Below are 15,732 nucleotides of genomic sequence, written 5' to 3'. Positions count from 1 at the left end.
CTGGAGACGAAAAATCTTTAGAGGACTGGACTTATTTCAAAGACAGTAACGAAGGGCTTTCTGCATCCACCGGACTACGTAGGGAAATGCTGTAAAATAAAGCAAACAGAAGACCTGTATGCAATTAGGCCTGAAAAGGTCCGTCCTGCAAGCAGTCGTCTGGACGATCTGGGATCTTTACTTAGATGTTCAGGTCTCGGGCCGCCCGCTAGCATTTTTATTCGTTCTCAGGTGAAGGGATGGGTCGGGAAAGGATCCTAGCTGGCAAGAAACCGCTCCAAAACGGAAACTTAGAAATCAGGTAATCGATTTAACAATCCATGCTTTTAGCTCACACGAAGGCTCCCTGACTCCCACCAAAGACATCCGTGTGTGCAGGCGTTGGTCTTTGTGCAATTCCTGCACGCGCACAAATGCCCGCAGCTCGCTCTGCGCGCTCTCCCATCGCGTCATCAGAAGGACCCTCAGCAAGTGCTCGCCATCCTCTCGGACAGCAGTAGCAAAGCCTAACTGCTAGGCAAGTCGGCCTCACGCTAAGGCTACTAAGTCGAAATTGCCACCATGAGAGAGAGAAAGCGGTGACCCAGTCATAAAAAATAATGCGCAATAATGAGTTCTTTTCAAGTGAATCAAATCATTCATTCCTCTACTTAAGACATTAGGAAGACCTTGATGATTCAAAAAAAAGAGTCTTGGTCTCAAGTCTCTTGACATTTACAGTCGAGAGTGAAGACACATATTCATCAAATAATTAGAGATAAATTCTCTGACATAAAAAGTTGATTCTCTTAGGGGAGAATCTGCTGTAACGAGGAGCTGATCCTGAGATTAAGGAGAACTTCTCTGAGCAAACGACTGAAAGACGCATGTACAGTCGATGACAGGACTATTCAAAGAACCGGGAGGGCGGTATGGCTAATGCAGAGAATGCAGGGAAAAGGTAAAAGAGACGATCAGAAAATTTAGGCACAGGTGACTTTCTGTGTGTTTTTTTTTTGTTGTTATATAATAAATTATCCCAAAATACATTAAAAAAACTCATTGACATCAAGTCTATCCCAACTGATAGATACTTTATAGGACAGGGTAGAACTGCTCCTATTCCAAGGTTATCAATCTTCACAGAAGCAGAAAACCTCATCCTCCTCCCTAGGACCAAATCGCTGCAGGTAGCAGCCCAGCGTAGAACACAGGGTTCCTTTACCCAAAACATAGCGGCCTAAAAACAACCATTTGATTACGCCTTACAGTCTTACGGGTCAGGAATTTAGGCAGGGCTCAGCTGGATGATTAGAGCCCAGGCTTTCTGAGGGGAACCTGGATGGCATTGTTCATCTGACTGGCATCTAAATGGTGGGAAGCCTGGGCACATGTGGGACTGTTTTCATCATGCCTATGCGGTAGTATCTTCAATGTTGCCAATTCAAGACTTCTTAGCAGCTAATGAGCCCCAGGGAGTGTGTCCTAAGAGACTTAAAAACAAACAACCTCCCTGCCATCAAGTGGATTCTGGTTCCAGGCAGCCCTACAGGCAACCTCGAGCCCCCTGTGGATTTCCAAGCCGTAAGTCTTTACAGGAGTAGATAGCCTCAAGTTTCTCCTTTGGAGCAGCTTGTGGTTTTGAACTCCTGACCTGTCGGTTAGCAGGCAAATCATAACCCGCTGTGCCATCAGGTCTCCTTCTAAGACACTTAAAGGGCCTTAAAGTAGTCTGAAAGTCTGAGTCCAGGCAGGGACAGAGCATCATTTTGACCATAATTTATTGTGTAAATGTACAGAGACATCTAAGGGGAACAACACAGACTTCTGAAAAAGCAGATTTTAAGCATGTTAGACTGCCACAGCCCATTCTTTAAGCACAAATTATTCACAGTTCTTCCCATGGGAAAAAACCCTCTAAAATTATCATCCAAATGTCAAGTTTACAGTGTAGGCTCTTACCATGTCAATGAGATGCAGATGCTGAGAAAGCGTCTCTGGTTTAGTTCAATATCTCTTACTATGAACATCTGTGAACTGGAAGGATCCACCCCTACACACCCGGCACGCAAGCTTAAGTCAAAACGCAGGTCTGCACAATCTTTTAAGCAATAATATCAGACTGTGATGCTGGTGTTTCTGAACATAGAATCCATCTAGGTCTCTACACTTCTTTCGTCTAAGGTTGTAAAACCTTTTCATGAGGATTGGGTGTAGTTTTCATAGCAGGACAATTTTCCGTTCAACGACTCAGACGCGTTTTGGTTCATGTCGCTGCAATCCCACAAGGTAACATCACTTATCCCACTTCCTCCCTGTGCTTCCTGTTTCCAACATCCTTTCCCAACCTTTCTAAACTGTGTCTTTGCGTAAATGCTACCCTTGTGAATGCAAATGGTTGGTTACTCGCAGGTGCGCATACCTCCCTGAGAGACCTGTTGATTCTTTGGGCAAAATGTAAGCTTTTGAGGTGGATTCAGTCCCAGACCTGAATAGGAACTAAGCCCAGGCTCCCCGGTTTCGCCCGTCCCTGTGAGGTCAAGAAGCTGCTCTGGGTATGATTTTGAGTTCTGTGCCACATTTACTCCCACCCTCTCTAGAACCGTGCTTGGAATGTGATCCCTTTCAGAGCATAGTGGGGTAGTGGGGGCCAAGCATCATCCGGGTCTTCTGGTCTCAGGGTCATGGGGACTGATGGGTTTGCACATTTCTACAGACGAGATTCCCATCTCTCTCACGCTTCCCTGAAGAATTGTGTGCTACTTGATTGACACCACATCAAAATAGAAATTTGCCACCTTCAGGCACTCAAATCTTGTTCCCTTTAAACGTTCAGTTCCAAAAACACATGGAAGGGCAAAGTTAGGTCTCGCGTGTGAATGGAGTAAGGATTTCCCAAGAAAATGCTCATGGAACAGCCCTGGCGACTCTGAAAAAATTAGCAGATGCATATTGTTGTGATGGAAAATCATAGGTGCAACTTTCCTGGCCTCTGTCTTCTCAATGCTGCTTTCAGTCTTCTTAAAACTTTTTTTAAAATCATTTTATTGGGGGAGGGGGTCATACAACTCTTATTACAATCCATACATCCATCCTTTGTGTCAAGCACTTTTGTACATTTGTTGCCATCACCATTCTCAAAACATTTGCTTTCTTCTTGAGCCCTTGGTATCAGCTCCTCACTTTTTTCCCTCCCTCCTTGCTTCCCCCTCCCTCATGAACCCTTGATAATTTATAAATTATTTTTATTTTGCCATATCTTACACCATCCATCATCGCCCTTCACCCACTTCTCTGCTGCCTGTCCCCCAGGGAAGCAGTTATATGTAGATCCTTGTAATCTGGTCCCCTTTCTTCCTCACCTTCCCTCCACCCTCATGGTTTCGCCACTCCCACCACTGGTCCTGAGGGGTTCATCTGTCCTGGATTCCCTCTGTTTCCAGTTCCTATCTGTACCAGTGTGCACCCACTGGTCCAGCTGGATTTATAAGGTAGAATTGGGATCATGATAGTGGGGGGAAACATTTTTATATGGACCCATATTATTATCCTATATATTTCAGGGAAATCTATCAAGTTGTACCTTTATAACCCAGAAAACAGTCACTATACCCTTCTGAGCTCATCTCTCTAACTTGAATATAACTTGGTCAGTAGATCCCCTCAGAAAACCACTGATTTGATTGGCCCTTTTTTTGTTGTTTTTCTTGGAAGACATACTTCATTTACTCCCACTCCCTCCAGAACCTTGTCATGTGTTTCCTTCAGAACAGAGGGGACCGGTGGCCAAGCACCATCTTGCTCTCGCCTGGGGGAACGAGTGTATTGCTGCGTTGGCAATACTGAAGGCATTTATGTGCAGCCATCCGCTGGTCACAGAGACACATTTAAATGTGTTCTGTTGGACTTGGCCGGTGCGTGTATGAACTGGGGCCCTAGGTACAGTGTGTTTTGACTTACTCCTGTACAGTAATGACTCAGGAATTAACAGCATCAACAAACACTGTCATTCAAAGACGGGAGGAACGGCAAGCAGAGAGCAACCCCTGGTCTGTACCCCAAAGCCTATTGCTATAAAGTCAACTTTAACTCTTAGCAACTCTGTGTAGGGGTTCCCAAGGCTGTAAATGGTTACGGGCGCAGGTAGCCTCGTCTTTCTACCGCGGAGCAGTTCTGGGCTTGAAACCTCCACTGGTATAGTTAGTCGTGCAACATTTAGCTGACAGCACCAACCCTACTGCCGGGGCTTCTCCACTGCCCCATAGCAATACTGAAACCCACACAATGCCAGCTCCTTACCTGGGAAGCCAGTCCCGCTCTCTGGAACGGATCCTCCACGGCAATTGGCTCCACTCTCTGGACTCTTGGCTATACGTTTGAGTTAGCCTGTTTCCATAGGAAATAGCTTTTGACCAGGGAAGGGTCTTCTTACCCTCTTTCCTGCCCGTAGAAATTTTGGGCCCGTAGGCCATCTTTTCCTTTCGAACTTCCTCTGTCCATGTTTGTCCATGCCCATGTGGCTCCATCAGTGGAATTCTCTGGACATCTCTGTGGGCTTCCTCTGAAACTCATTAGGTTTCACTCTATTATGCAAAACAGAAATCCACAAATCTCTTCAGGACAGGCCTTTCTTTGGCTTGGACTATGAGTCAGGGTGCTGTTACCCATTTAGGGTTCTTAGAAGCCCTTTGGTCTATTTTATAAGCTCTCTGAGGCCCAACTTCTCAAGTCAGAGAAGAGGAAAAAGAATTTCTACACCCACACTTGTAAAATGATCTTCACCCTGAATGAACTTCTTATATTGAGTCTTTTGCCTTTAGAGACTCCAGGAATATGTTTTTTGGGGTTTTTTTTGGGGGGGGGGGCGGGGCGCGGGTGTTAAGCCAGCAACTTCTAGCTCTATTTCCTTCAAATTTTGATTGAAAAAATCTGAGCAGTTCCTTTTTTAGCTTATCCCTATGTGTATCTTATAATATGCAGCTCTTTTGAAAAGCCAATTGTTATGTCAGCATTCTGCCTGGAAATCTCCTTACCAATGCCTGTGAATTCTGTAAGTGTATGCTCTATTTCTGTATTACTTTATGGCATAAAAAAGAGTTGCCTTTTCACCCACCTCCAATGACAGTTTTCTCCTGCCCTCCCAGCCTTCCCCAATCATCTCCGCAAAGCCCTCTACCACTTAACTTCTTCCCAGACTCCAACCACAGGCCCTATGGTTTTCAATTGGCTTATGGCTGCATCTGACTTCCAGGAACCAAACCATTCTCCGTTTTTCTCTTCCTGAGTGAAGGGGGGAAAAATGGAGACCGAAAATCACCACCATGCTATGATATCTCACAAGTTTGTGAATCAGAAATCCAAGTGAGGATTAAAACCCAAGCCGACTGCCGTGACGTCCATTCTGATTCATAGCAACCTGTAGGAGAGAGCAGAACTGCTCCCAGGTTTCCGAGGCCGGGTTGCTGTTCCTTTTTGGTTTTTTCTTGGCAAATAAGGAAGAGTACTTGATGGTGTGCAACTGGTCCAAGACGGTTTCATACACATGCCTGCATGACAGGGACAACTTGAAGTCCAGGTTCGGCTGGGATCTGCAGATTGTCTGAATGTGGTATCTCCATGAAGAGTCTCAGGGCTTCTAGCCTGGTGGGTTCACAGAGGGTGGGTTCCAAGAGCAGAAAGAGGCAACGGGCTGTTTCATCTGGACACAGACACAGCGCCACTTCAATTGTGTCCTACAGGTCAAAGCAGTCCTAGAACCTGCCCAGAGTCCTTGAGAGTGGACATCACCCCACCTCTTGATAGTGGTCTATCATGCAGGGCTTTGCAGACCGTGACAAAGCTTTGTATTGTTATCTTAAGAACAATGAGATGACACGTAAGATGTTCAAAGGTGAGGTGAGGGGAAGGACTCATAATTGGATTCTCACGGCCATCAAGTCGATGTCGACTCATAGCGACCCTATAGGACAGGGTAGAACTGCCCTGGTGGGTTTCCAAGATTATAACTCTTTTTTTTTGTTTTTTGTTTTTCTAAATCATTTTATTGGGAGCTCTTACTGCTCTTATCACAATCCATCCATATATCCATTGTGTCAAGCACATTTTTACAGATGTTGCCATCATCATTTTCAAGACATTTTCTTTCTACTTGAGGCCTTAGTATCAGCTCCTCTTTTTACCCTCCACAACTCTCCCTCCCTCATGAACCCTTGATAAGTTATAATTATTTTTCATGTTTCACACCAACCACTGTCTCCCTTAACCCACCTTTCTGTTTTCCATTCCCCTTGGAAGGGGTTATATGTCTATCATTGAAATCAGTTCCCTCTTCCTCCCCCCCAACTTTCCCCTTCCCCTCCTGACATCGCTACTCTCATTATTGGTCCTGAGGGGTTTATCTGTCCTGGATTCCCTCTGTTGTGAGGTCTTATCTGTACCAGTGTACATGCTCTGGTCTAGCCAGATTTGTAAGGTAGAATTGAGGTCATGATAGTGGGGTAAGGAGGAGGGAGGCCGGGAGCACTAAAGAACTAGAGGAAAGTTGTATATTCCATCGGTGCTATACTGGACCCTGACTTGCTCATCTCTTCCTTGTAACCCTTCTGAAAGAGGACGCCAAGTTGTCTGCAGATGGAATTTGGGTCTCCACTCCACGTTCCCCTTATTCACATCAATATGATTTTTTGTTCTGGGCCTTTGATGCCTGATACCTGATCCCATTGACACCTCATGATCACATAGGCTGGTGTGCTTCTTCCACATGAGTTTTGTTGCTTCTCAGCTAGATAGCTGCTTGTTCATCTTCAAGCTTTTAAGACCCCAAATGCTGTATTTATTTAAAATCATTTTACTGGGGGCTCATACAATTCTTATCACTGTCCATCCATTGTGTCAAGCACATATGTACATTTGTTGCCATCATCATCTCAAAACATTTGCCTTCTTCTTGAGTCTTTAATATCAGCTCCTCATTTTTCCCTCTCCCTCCCTCATGAACACTTCATAATTCATACATTATTATTATTTTGTCATCAAATGCTGTATCTTTTGATAGCTGGGCACCCTCAGCTTTCTTCACCACATTTGCTTATGCACCCATTTTGTCTTCAGTGATGATGTTGGGAAGCTGAGCATCACAGAATGCCAGGTTATTAGAACCAAGTGTTCTTGCTTGGGGAGTACATGAGGAGAGGCCCAAAGCAAGACTAGAACTCTTTATGGCAGTAGAAAGGTCCATGTCTCCTGCAGAGGGCTGGTGCTTTTGAACTGCTGACCTTGTTGCTGGCAGCCCAATGCATAAGCACTACGCCCCCAGGGCTCCATAATCAGATTACCCCAAGCCCATTGAGTCCATGCAAACTCATAGCAAGTCTATAGGACAGGGTAGAACTGCCCCCTGTGAGTTTCCAAGACTAACTCATAATGGGAGCAGAAAGCCCATCTTTCTCCTGCAGAGTGGCTGGTGGTTTCAAACTGTGGATCTTAAGGTTAGCTGCCCAACCCATAACCATTACGCTACCAGGGCTCCCGTAACTGGATTCGCCTATTGAAAAGATCATGCCAGCTGCAGCGTGGGAATTAATTAGGATATTAAAAATAGATTATTTCTTTTCAACTCAGCTTTCTATGATAGCCACCTTGTCTTACAGATCCCTGTGAACTTTGCTGTGAACACTTAGCCTAGGGTAATAGCAATGATGATGAGAGAAATGCAGGCCCTAGAGATATGTGGATATAAAATCTATCAGCTAATAATCTTTGCAGTCCGTTCAGGGTATAGTATTGCCCCCCAATACTAGATAAATTTACTTCTGGGGAATTCTTTCCACATTTTAACATTGTAGCTGTAGGGAGAGCTTGCAGGTTGACGGAAGTGCATTTAAGCCGGAGGAAGCCTTTGCACCGCCCTGAGGCAGCAAGGGACTGGCATGTGAGAAAAGTGCTGGAGGCGTGTGAACAAGGGAAACAGTCACGTGAGGTGAAGTAGAAGAAACCGTCAGCGATCAGTCATAAAGGGTCAAGGTGAATACTTTTTTATTTCAAATTCATGAAGGTGTCGTTGGAAGTTTTAGTGAGCCTTAGTTACCCACACTTCAGCAGGGATTCTTTTAATTTGACCCTTCTGCCTATAAATTCTTTCACATCAGTTAATTTGAATCTTAGGTGGAAATGGATGAGTGGATTTTGGAAATGGAGGCTCCCTGCCGATAGAATACCTGGCTAGTGACTGGCTCCGAGTTTCAGGATGACAATGGACATGCTCCCCGTGCGTGCGTGGGGACACTGGTTAGGGAGGTTGCTACATTGAAGAGAATGTGTTGACAAGAGAACAGTTCGTTTTCTTTTTCCTCTGTTTTCAAATACTTCTACAGACTAAGAGGAATGACAAGAGGGTGGTGCTGGGGTCCCGTGTGCGTGTGTGTGAGTGTATGTGCGCGCACGCACACGCTATGGCTGACCTTGAATTCAAAGCAGTGCCTTGTCTACCATTCACCACACACTGTCCACTCTGTTTGTGCCTGAAAAGTCAGCAGTGCTATGTGCAGCTTTGTAATGTCAACAGCACTCATTTCTTAAATCTTCAAATTTTTAATATAAACGATCCCCTCCTGCAATTTTGGTATAATATCAACATTAGCATTACAGATAGATAGCTAACCTCAAAATCCACAGTTTGAAACCACCAGCCACTCTGCAGGAGAAAGATGGGCTTTCTGCTCTCTTTATGATCTAGGTAATTCTAAATTCTCACTACACAATATATTTTACAATAAAAAGGCCTCTACTCTCCTATAAGGAAAAGCTTGATTTAAAATAAAAATAAGCCTCTGTAGAGCTAATGAATCGCTAATATTTTTATCAAAATGTTTATAATTGGAGCTTGAGGGCCAGCCTTTTGTTTGTTGTTTCATTTCCCTCTTGTCCTAGCACAGTGCCTACACTGCTGGGCTCCACTGCACCACCACCCTCATCTCCTTCCAGAATGATCTGGACATAATGGTTAGCCTTTCATTTCAATGGCATGTGTTCACACTCTTTATTGATAAAAAGCAATGTTGATGAAGATCTGCTGTTCTGTCTTGGTTTCCTATTAGAGAATCTACAGTTTGGGATCACTGCTTAATACACCAACTACTTTTTTTTTCATTTATATAAGACAGAGTTTTATATAAAGGGTAAGTGCACATTAAGAAAGCATCCCAACCCAGTACTGCCAAGCCCATAAATCCAACAGTAGCCCATATGTCTGACACCAATCTACAAAGTCCTCCTCAATCTCACAAAACACACACAATGATGCTGACTCCAGGACGAAAGCCAAATCAGTGACTGTGCAAGCATCTCGGCGCTGGCAGGGGTCTCCACACTGCTGCTCCAGCACCCAGGGCTGAATCAGGGTAGGTCCATGTGGCTTCTCCTCAGGGATGTCTTGCAGGACGTGAGCCTTGCCAGCTGAAGCAGACACCAACTACTTTTATGAACCTTTACCTCTTGATTTAGTTGCCTAATCAAAAGAATGCCAAATCCACTTAGGTTGTCTTCCTAGTTGACAATTGATAACTGCTATTTCCAAAGTGCTTTGTTTATTATGTATTTTTCAATTCCTGATAAAGTTAGAATAAATGGTAAACTTACTAACAGATGGCTTGTTCGATTGAATTATAATAGAACCATAATCCCTTTTGTGACTATCCCAGGAAGCATTCTGGAATTCAATATTTTCTTCTCCGGAACGAGTGGAAAGTAATATCAGTTCTGAGATAATATGTGAGAGTTGGATGATGCTAGCTTGCAAGAATTGTTACATATTTCAGGAATGTGAGGACACTCATTAAACATAATCATTATTACACACTAAACTATCTTAAAGCTTCCAATTAATTACATGAGAAACAAATGTTTTCCATTTTTATAAACCACACAGCTCCCTCGCTTGTTGGTCTCCTATGCGCTTTGTGTGCTTCCGAGGTGTGTGTCCATTGTTTATGTAGGTGAATTAGATGCACAAGAGTGTGGTACTTAAGGTTCTTGTTTTCTGATTCTTTGACTACCTTCTCCAGTCACTTCTACCTTTGAGGTTGTTTGCATGCACTGGACATGGATGGCGGGAGGACTGCCTACAGGTGTGTGACTTTTTCTCTCATCCCACCTCCACCTTCAGTGACATCAGACTGACAGCTAGAAATATAGGCCATGTGTAGGTATTTATATAATATGGAAGCTGCAAGGTTTTAATTCAATTAATATAGCTTGTGTAAAGATAAGAAATTCTTTAATATTAGATCACATCTGGTTTAATGACAGTTTATTGGGAAAATAGCAGATATGATGTTGCCAAATAGATATATGATGTTGCCAAAATAGAGTGGAGTCGCAACCAGAAATTGGTCAAAATCAATCAACAAGAGCATTCCATGAGAACCAATTGGCTATACAGAATTTATAATTAAGAGTACTGTACATTTTACTAATTGTGTGCTAGACATCCTTTTATCAGCTATATCATAAGCATGTCATTTATGTTACAGTAACGATATGCACACTGTTCCCCTGGAGAATTCATTCTTACACATTTCCCAGACACCACCAGCTCTGCAGGAAAGGTGAAATCAATGGATAACTTAGAAAGTGGCTTTGGCGGGAAGACACTGGAAAACCAACGCCTCTTTGTGAACATAGTCGGTTAAAACGAATGCTAGTCCTGCTAAGACCAATTTTGCTTACTTGTATTGAAAGGCTTTGTTTCGTTTGTAATTTGAAACACCCCCATTTTAAAAGGGAACCAGGATTTCAGCCAAATAACCCAATGAGACTGAAGATTTTTTGATCAGCCTAAGGGGCCCCTGCTCTCCCAGTTTGGGAGGTTTTTGTTTGGTCTCACTTTTGCTGCACAGCCATACTATTTAAATGAAAGTGTTCAATCGGGGCTAACTTAGGTGAGTTTTTCCTTTTCACCTATAAAGTCCCCAAAGGCGCGTGACTCTCCATTCATGGGGAATGTTAATATCTTCATGAGCAGGTGCGATCCTTTCACATCCGGGCCTGCAGCCCATGGAGAAATGGGGCACACTGGACTTAGTTACATGCTTTTTGCCAAAACCACCACAGAGAAGAACACTGCTGATTCACACCATGGTTCATATTTCACCCCCAGCTGCCATCGTGCCCGGCGCGACCCACGGTGGCCTTGTGGGTGTCTGAGAACTGTGGATGGCTGTTTGGGGGGAAGAACGTCATGAGATCCTTAATGGTGCAACAATGCACACGCTTGCCTGCTAAGTGAAAGGTTCAATTCCACCTAGAGTCACTTAGAGGAAAGGCCTGGTTATCTACTTCTGAAAACTCAGTCCCTGAAAACCTTGGGCGGCACACTTCAGCTCCAACACACTGAGGTCTTTATGAATCAGAAGCGGTGACAAGTGGAGACAGATGTCAACAGCGACACTGTCCCAACAGTCACCAAATGATCTCTATAGCGTAGGAGCTACTAGATGCTGGTGCCCCAGGGTGTGAATGCATCCATCACGATCCAGCAGAAATAGTTACTCAGACATCCTTGATCTCTGTCTCATCCCAAAACATGTCAGCTCCCAAATGGTTTGAGTGGTAAAACGAAGCCACCCATGAAACTTCGCCAAGTGTTTCTTTTTGAAATTGACATTTGTTTAGTTAAATCCTTGAAATGTCACCCAAAAAATCCAGATCGGAAGCATGTGTGTTATGAGAAGACTGGAGAGGGTAATCTGGGTCCATTCGATAACCGCCGCTTTTTGTTTTTATTCAAGGTGTCATAAAACTGAGCTCTGCCGTTGAAGGTACGTCTTGATAACCACAAAGTCCATACTGTATGGCTTCAGGGTTGCGCACCGTGGCTTTGTAGCTAGAAGCTTATGTGGCGCTGGTGTTGGATGGCCATGTTCTGATTGCCAGCTACTGCCTTTCCATCTGTGTTTCTCCCTGTTCTGGTCATCTCTGCCACGAGTCCCTCGCCTCTCCACACGTGGCTCTGACACCGACCTGCAAGGGCACCGTCTAGTCTATGAGAGTGGCTGTCTGTTTCTCCTTCCTGATGTGATTGCCACAGACCCAGTGCTCTGCCCGGGGCCCTGTGCTCTCCTGCCGCTTGATTAAAAAAGCTGGACCCCGGCTAGTCAGCAAACAGCCTTGGCCCTTGGACTTCCAGCAGGGCTTCCTCTAGCAGGCTGTAGCCCTCTGCCCTAGCCCAGCCCACATGCTTGCCCAAGAAGTGATGAACCTGAAAAGCCCATTGAGGCGCCCTGGTTAAGGCATTGCCCCAGCTCGCTAGGAGCTCTTCCCGCATCATACCGTGTACAAACCCAGGTTATTGTGAGGACTGCCTCACCTCACTCAACCCACTCCTGTGCAGCCACTTCCCACCGCAGTGACCCTACAGGACGGAGCAGACCTGCTCCGCAGGATTCCTGAGACTGCAGGTCTTTACCCGAGCAGTAGTCTCCTCTTCAGCATAGCGGCAGGTGGGTTTGAACTGCCCACCTTGCAGTTAGCCCCCCAATGCTTCCCCCACTATGCCACCGCTGGTGATGGCCGTTCCCTTGAGTTATGCATTCAGAAGAAGAGTTGAGAAGGAAAGAAGGAGGTTTGGAAGAAAAGGGACGCTCTGTCGGAGAAAACAGCCCTAGCTAAGTGATTTTGCTGCGTACCCACTGAGAATGTTGAAAAGACCTCGGTGTCTGAAATGATTAACTGACTGTAAAACTGATCTCCTTGCCCCCTTCAGGAGCATACAATCTGAAAGTAGAGAATGTGTAATTTTCTCTTCTTGTGAGTGTCTGTGTTTGTTTTGGGGTGTGTTGTATGTGTGTGTGTGTTCTTGTTTAGTGGGCGTTTGTCAGCCATGCTTCCGAGGTTCCTTCATCCCCATTTAATCAGGGGAGGCTGCTTGGAGGAGGTGGTGGGCTTAAAGGTGAGTTTTCGAATCTAAAGGGCGCTGTGGCTTGATGTACGGGCAACGCATGGGGCTGGAGAGCAGGAAACACGGGGTTCTGAGTGCCGAGACCATTTGCTTGACTCAAGAAGAGGGGCGCAGTTGACTTGGAGGCTGAAGGTTGGGAGATGAGAGAGGAGCCCGGCATTGTCGTCCCCGGGACGTGACTTCGGACATCACACTGTACCCAAGTGGAAAACGCTTGGCACTTGGGCACCAAGTCTGCTGCCATGCTGTTCAACATCAGCACGAACCCCCGCACTGGAGCACCCGGGGCCAGTGTTCGAGCCCCGCGGCGTCACAGCGCATCCTCGGGCCTGCTGCGCGCCACCAAGCAGGACTCCAGAGCCCTCTGCCCACTGGAATAGCCTTTCGTAGAAAAATTCGTGAAAGCCCTCCCTGCCTAACAAAGCGTGGGAGCACCAGAACTACACGGAGCGGCCCCTCTGCGCCCAGGCTCAGGTATTCTCGCAGGAGCCCCTGCCACGCTGGGTCCCCGCGGGGGCGCAGGGAGGTTTCGTCCGACAGTGGGTTTGAAGCCGTGGCCGTCCGTTGCCTGCTTGGCTTAAGCACAAGTTCCAGCGAAACGATGTGCCAACACAATGAGAAAGCCAGCAAGCCAGGAGCGCACTCGATCCTTTGCGGACTGTTCCGGCCAAGAGATTTCTGTTCTCCAGAGATGAGCGTGTCTGGCGCTGCGTCCGGCTCCTCCCTCATCTTCCGGCCTCGGCCTGCTGGGGTCCCTGCGCCCAGGAGGGGTCCCAGAGGACAGACTCACGGGGTGCGGGACGGGGAGGGGGGGCGCATGCTTTGGAAGCTCTTTGGCTGAGCGGCTATAGCGGGTTGGCTTGGCGCATGCTCTCTATTATCTGTGATGGCATCCATCCGAGTGGGGGCGGCTGGGGGGGGCGGTCGATGCATGCCAAGGGATGCATCTGGCATGTGGGACTCAAATCGAGCCTCCTATGGAAGTCTTCGTGACTGCGTAACCAATCACCGACCTGCTGTTCTCCATCTGTGGGTGACTTCCAGGCAGCCACTGCAAGGTTCCCGGTCACGGAATATGCAAATCAGTGGCGGGAATCCCGGTTCCTTTTCTTTATAACTGTCTCTGCTCCAGACTATTCTAGAACTCTGAAAATAGCATTAGTAGGTCAGGGTTGTCTTCTTTCCTGCTCTTTTCTATCCTTGTTTTAAGAAAAACCAATTGTCAAAGTCATCAGAGAAAATCAACCAAGATCTCACGAGCCACTTGCTAGCCAGGCCTCGGTTTAAGCCCTTTCATGGGCTTCACGTCCACACATCAGACAACCCAGCGCTTCCGTCATGGACCGGGGCCTCTCGCGTGTCTATTTGCTCTTTGCCCTTTCCGAAGCAAGGGTGCATCCGTCAGCACCATGGCACTCCTGGAAGCTTTCACAGCGGAAGGAAGGCCACGCCATCTTAGATGATATTACTGGCGAGGTTATACATAAGTCCTTTGAAATAAACACCAAAGAATGCTTAATTTTGCAATGAAGAGAAAGGATTGGGCGGGAGAAAATTAAGCTGGCAAGGTATCATTGCAGTGTTTTATCTGTAAGGTCGATGAATGCTGGGCTCTAATTTTAGTTCAATAACACCAAGCGCTGAGAAAATCTAAGTAAGGGCTAAATATCCAGACAGAAATCTAGGGGGAAGGGGGTTAGCTGGGCAGCGGGGAGGAGAGAAAGCCCAGAAATCGGTGGTAGAACCTTCTGCGGTGAGTTTGGTTGAGAAATTGCTTCTGAAATTGGAGCCGGGAGAAGGTATACGTGTGTGGAGGCGGGGAGAGCACATATTTTCCATAAGTAAGATAGGTGCACCTGCCCTAACGGGAGAAATTCAAACACGGGCACATGTGGGACTGAGTCATGCCACGGTAGAGTTGCTCGGACAACTCCAGGCAGATAGCGCTTCCTGGAGGAGGCTGGACCCTGTTCCAGCCTGCAGAAACCTGTGCTGTGCACACGTGGGACATGTGTGTTCCAACATGTGTATGCTGAGGCAGTAGGCAGCAGGCCTGCAGGAGGAGAGAAAGAGCCACCCAGTCTCTAAGTGGGCCTTTGAAACTGATAACCGCCAGGGTGTCTTCTGTGGGAAGTGTCTCCTAAGAGTCAATAGGCTGTATCTCTTGTAGGTCTCAAAACCAAACCCTTTGCCGTCCGCCCCAGGTTTCCCAAGCTGTTGTCTTCATGGAAGCAGCGGACCATATCTTTCTCCCAGAAAGCAGTCGGTTTGCAGAATTCATTTGCAACTGAGCCCTTTCACCACTGCACCACCAAGGTTTCTTACTTTGTAGGTGAAAACCCCCAAAGAAACAAAATGACATTGGATTCCTTTGAAGGCTTAGACCTAGGAATCAAAGAATCTAGTGTCTTTGGGGAAGCCCCACGTCTTCAGCAATGGGGACCGGCGGGACTAGATGAAGGTATCAATAGCCCAGTCACCTGAGCTTTCCTGCTTTGGGTAGCATAATGGGTTACTGGACTACTAACCTCAAGGTCAGTAGTGCCAAACCACCAGTAGCTCTGAGGGAGAAAGACGAGGCTTTTTAGTCTAGTCGAGATCTTGAAGACCCTGTCCCATAGGATGGCCGTGAGTTGGAATCGTGCCTCTGGTCTCAGCCTCTACCGCTTCAGACTGAAACCTCAAGTGCACTCCTATCTCTCCGTGTCCAAGACCACTGTTTCACACAGAGAAGCAGCTTTGGTGGAGGTGTGGCTTTTGCCCTTAGCAGGACCATAAAGCAATCTCCCTCTCATCTA

The 15,732-nt window shown here is 46.4% G+C and overlaps 1 protein-coding gene across 1 annotated transcript in view; it reads left to right on the top strand.

The window, feature by feature from the left end:
• The window catches only part of DLGAP1 (DLG associated protein 1), a 394,837-nt gene that overhangs the window by 254,924 nt on the left and 124,181 nt on the right, over window positions 1-15,732 (top strand). Inside the window, 1 exon segment of the mRNA XM_075532913.1 lies at window positions 11,766-11,795. Coding sequence (XP_075389028.1) covers window positions 11,766-11,795 — 30 coding nt within the window.

Source organism: Tenrec ecaudatus, chromosome 15 (genome assembly GCF_050624435.1).
Source record: "Tenrec ecaudatus isolate mTenEca1 chromosome 15, mTenEca1.hap1, whole genome shotgun sequence".
Lineage (NCBI taxonomy): Eukaryota > Metazoa > Chordata > Mammalia > Afrosoricida > Tenrecidae > Tenrec > Tenrec ecaudatus.
Note: the sequence above shows the minus strand (reverse complement) of the source record. Positions and strands in the feature narration are given on the sequence as shown.